Source organism: Mangifera indica, unplaced genomic scaffold, assembly GCF_011075055.1.
Source record: "Mangifera indica cultivar Alphonso unplaced genomic scaffold, CATAS_Mindica_2.1 Un_0027, whole genome shotgun sequence".
NCBI lineage: Eukaryota > Viridiplantae > Streptophyta > Magnoliopsida > Sapindales > Anacardiaceae > Mangifera > Mangifera indica.
The window spans coordinates 224075-228658 of NW_025401119.1; the positions used below are offsets into that span (position 1 = coordinate 224075).

At 30.5% G+C, this 4584-nt stretch overlaps 1 protein-coding gene across 1 annotated transcript; it reads left to right on the plus strand.

The window, feature by feature from the left end:
* The first annotated feature begins 2688 nt into the window (after positions 1-2688).
* LOC123206189 (homeobox-leucine zipper protein HAT22-like) lies at positions 2689-4123 on the plus strand. The gene is made up of 3 exons (XM_044623324.1): positions 2689-3272; positions 3403-3482; positions 3647-4123. The coding sequence occupies exons 1-3, from the start codon at positions 2829-2831 to the stop codon at positions 3930-3932; spliced, it is 810 nt and encodes a 269-aa protein (XP_044479259.1). The 5' UTR covers positions 2689-2828; the 3' UTR covers positions 3933-4123.
* Positions 4124-4584: the final 461 nt, after the last annotated feature.

The window sequence follows — 4584 nt, forward strand, 5'->3', positions numbered from 1 at the left end:
GAAATTTTTTTTTTTTATTAAAAAAATATTTTTAATTAAAATATTTTAAACAGAATTCGGTCATCGAGTTTTTATCGGATCGCCTGGAAACAGGTGCACCACACTTTGCTGATAGATGACTGGTCCAAGGGACTATCCATTCTGTACAAATGATTTTCATGATGTAAAATTAATTATAGTTTAATTTTTGTTCTTCATTAAAATCATCACAAGCACGTTACTGAATAGCATTATTCATATAAATAACATGTTTTTTTTTTTTTTTAACCAAAATGGGTGTTGCAAATGTTAAAAATTTCTAAATGTATATTAATATTAATTATGATTTTAGTTTAATAAAATTTGATAATTAAATAATAATTTATTAATATATTTAAATAATTAATAAAAATAAATTTTATACAATTAAAGATTTTTAATCTTGATATATAAATTAGTGTGACTCTTAAAATTTATTAAATTTTAGTAAGGTCTATTAATCTATTAGATATTAATCAGACTTATTTTTAAAACTAATAAAATATAGTTTTATTTATTGAAAACTATTATTTAGAGATTTTTTTTTAAATGGAAAGTCATCACTTTAATATAAGTAATTTTGAAAACTTTACGATTACGGATTATATGACCCTCTCGGTAGTTTTAAAACCCTAAAATTTTTAATTCAATATTTTATATTTTACACATAAATTCTATTGAATTAGGATTATATGATTTTATGTTTATTCGTGTAAATGAAATCTTATTGAGCTAAGGTTTATCATGTTTTATGGGTGACCTAACTTCTCATCAAACATAGCAGACAGGGCAACATTGGAAGTGCAAATACAATGTATAGAGAAAGGATTAGGAGCCAAGAACTCTACATCAACTTTCTTGTTAAGCAATGATCCGGATTCTTGTTGATGAATCATATTCTGGCTGCATTATAACTCTTTGAAACTCTCCTTTATATTATTTTCATATCCCACCATCATTATCATGCAATTCTTCATAGTGCATATCTCTATCCATCTCATCCAATCTCCAATAATCATAATAAGCCATAAAAAAAACTACCCATCTTCTCCATTATAAAAGAAATTTCAAGTTTAGTAAACAAGGTGACATGATACTCATCTCCACCCGCTTAAAACCAAGCATGAAGGTGGAGACAGTTCATGCATGTGGTCTGTCATCAAGAGAACTTGTTAGTGTCCCATCAATCATGCCCTTTATTTGATAAAATAAATAAAATTTATTTTCTTTAATTTAATTGAGGAAAAATCTCCATGACTATTGTATTAGAAAATTTATGAGTTTTATCTTATTTTGGTGTTAACATCAAATCCTAATTCAATATCATTTTTTGGATTTATATGAAGATTGTATAGCTCTTTGTTGGGTTTTTAGATTCCTTCCTAAGTGAATAAACATACATTTATTTAGTGAAAAACTTCAACCTATTATATTAATAAATTAGGTCAAAATAAAGGTTTAATATATATATATATATATATATATATATATATATAACATACTGAAATCAGAATAAAGAAGAGAAGAGAGAAGGGAGAAAAATGTTGTCTTGGGTTTTCATTATACGTCTGTAGTAAATTTTTGTTTTGACTCATCATTTTTCATTCTGAATAGTGGAGATAGTAGTTTAATTTTCAAGTAAACAGTTATTTATATTGAAACGTAATTGGTTGTCTAATACAATTTTGTTTAGATGATTCTTAGTAAAACATTTTTTCTCTTTCGTTTACCGTTGAATTGCTATCAAATTTTTATAGTATTTTAACCACATTTGATGCTATAGTTTGGAAGGTAAATATTTGTTTATAGCATCTGTAAAGTGAGATGTAAATTTTCAAGTTTGTTGTGATATTTTTCTGTAGTTGTGTTTTTTTTATTTTGTTGCTTTGGTGAGTCTACTCATTCGTATGCTGAAATATACTATTTTTGATATAACAGATTAGTTTATTTAGATAAAATCCTATGATTTTACTCTTCTATTAAAAAGATTTTTACATTAAATTTTTTAATTAATTATTTGTTATCACATAATTTAATCAAATCCAGGAGAGTTTAGTTTGATTATTTTCTTCCCAACACTTCCGGCGGTCAAACTACTCAATCTTAATTTTTTTTTTAGTTGATTATAGAAGCAAGCAAGTAATCTTTGGATGAATGCATAGAACATATATGGGGTAGCTAGCTATCTATTTGTGTTTCTTAAAGAGTGAGCAAAGAAAAAGAAATTATAAATAAGAAATGACAAGATTACTGGGACAGGATTTAAACAAAGGAAAAGTTAGACACAATTGATAGTCCAAGTAGAGGTATGAAAAAGTAAGCAAGATATCTGCAGGGAAAGAAGCATGTATTGGGGGAAAAAGTAAGTGGTAACAGTTGAGTTTGGCACGTTAAGGGGTGGCCAACAGCTGACGAATCATGCTCCTGATGTGTTTCCCACTGCCATGTGAACTGTGGTATTCTTAGTATGAAAGAGATAAGAGAGAGAGAGAAAGGGTCTTTTTCTATTGTAGAATTTTCTTTAATTTTGCTTTCTTTGTTGTAATAATAGAAGGTAACAGTAGTGGGGTTCAAATAGTCAACCTTTGTATAGGGATAAAAAAGGGGCTTTCATAATTTCTTACACCAGATTCTTTTCTTTACTTATTTCATTCCTCTGATTTAAATCATACCCCAAGCCACCCACCCACCCACCCAACTCTCCCCTCCTTAATAACACCCAGCCCTTTTCCGTCTTCATTTTTTCCCATTCTCATCTCAAAAAACTCAACTCCTTCTCTCTCATTTTTCTCACTTACAACGATCATTAAATGGGTTTGGATGATGGATGTAACACAGGCCTTGATCTGGGTTTAGGTTTCACTGCAACACCCATTAATCAGAACCCTTCAAAACCCATCCCTAAGAGGCCACAGCCACCATCCTCTGAGCCAACTCTTACTTTGAGTCTTTCTGGTGACTTTTATCACGGCGTTGCTACCAAAAAAAGTGGTTTTATTGATGTGAACAAAGGTCTTGAAGAGGCTGCTGCTGCTTCTCCTCCTCATAGTGTTGCTTCTTCATTTTCTAGTGGTAGGATCAAACGAGAGAGAGATCTAAGCTGTGAAGAGGTCGAGGTCGAGGTCGAGAGAGTTTCTTCAAGAGTTAGTGATGAAGATGAAGATGCCGTTAATGCAAGGAAGAAACTTAGACTCACCAAAGACCAGTCTGCTCTTTTGGAGGAAAGCTTCAAACAACATAGCACTCTCAATCCTGTAATAGTCTCTCCCTTTCTTCTCTCTCTCTCTCTCTCTCTCCCTCTCTCTCTCTCTCTCTCCAATTGTTATTTTCTTGATTAATATCGTTAAAAATATAATCTTTTTTACTGTGATCCATCAACAACAGAAGCAAAAACAAGCATTAGCACGGCAGTTGAACCTCCGACCAAGACAAGTTGAAGTGTGGTTCCAGAACAGGAGAGCCAGGTAAAATTAATCACTTATATCACAAATCCAGTAAATATCCAAAAGCCCCACATAATAATTCTTGTCCTCTCCCCCAAAAGCAAAAAAGAACTGAAAATAAAAGATAAGATTATGTTTATTGTCTTTTAAATCATGAGTTTTACTGTTATTATTTTCATCTACAGGACAAAGCTGAAGCAAACGGAGGTTGACTGTGAGTTCTTGAAGAAGTGCTGTGAATCACTGACTGATGAAAACAGGAGGCTGCAGAAAGAGCTTTCAGATCTCAAAGCTTTGAAACTAGCGCAACCCTTTTACATGCAATTACCGGCGGCGACACTCACCATGTGCCCTTCTTGCGAAAGGATTGGCGGCGTTGGTGATGGAGCATCTAATAAGCCTCCATATTCCATGGGTGCTAAACCTACTCATTGCTATAATCCCTTTGCCAATTCTGCAGCTACTTGTTAATTAGTTGTTGTTAAATAGTATTAATTAGGATAATTAAACAAGAATTAATATATAGATGAATCCAAAACCCCTCCTATTTTTTTGTTCAAGGGTTGAAGTGAAAAAAGGTGTTAGAGTGATTAATTAATTTGCAGAAGTTTGTAAATTCCTAAAAGAAAACATTTATATATTGTCAAAATATTCATGTTTTATTTATTGTTTTTCATTATTTTTTGTAATTAGGGATTCGTACGAATGGATTGAATAGATAAATTTGTAATATAATTATCATATCTATAATTATTATATTAAATATATTAAAATTTTATAAATATGATAAAAATTTTAATTTAATTTTTTTTTTAATTTTAATATTTTATTAATCATTGCTTTTAATTTTTGAACATTTTTATTTGTTGCCTATTATTTTGGTGATCCAACGGGTCTTGTCTGTTGATCTCAATCTTGGGACAACCTTAGACATCAATTAGGTTTGAAGATATTTGGCTTCGTATTTACGTGTTAATCATGAGATAATGTATGTTTAGTCACATATTGACTTAAACATGAAATCAAAGCTAATACCTAATACTTTATTGATTTAATTATTATGAAATAGTAGTGGCCCCATTGATTGTACAAATTGGCTTAGATGACTTCGAGATTAAGTAAA

Coding starts and splice junctions, on each gene's coding strand:
- LOC123206189 (XM_044623324.1), top strand. CDS start 2,829: ATGGGTTTGGATGATGGATGTAACACAGGCCTTGATCTGGGTTTAGGT. Junction 3,273..3,402: donor AACATAGCACTCTCAATCCT/GTAATAGTCTCT, acceptor CATCAACAACAG/AAGCAAAAACAAGCATTAGC. Junction 3,483..3,646: donor TTCCAGAACAGGAGAGCCAG/GTAAAATTAATC, acceptor TTTCATCTACAG/GACAAAGCTGAAGCAAACGG.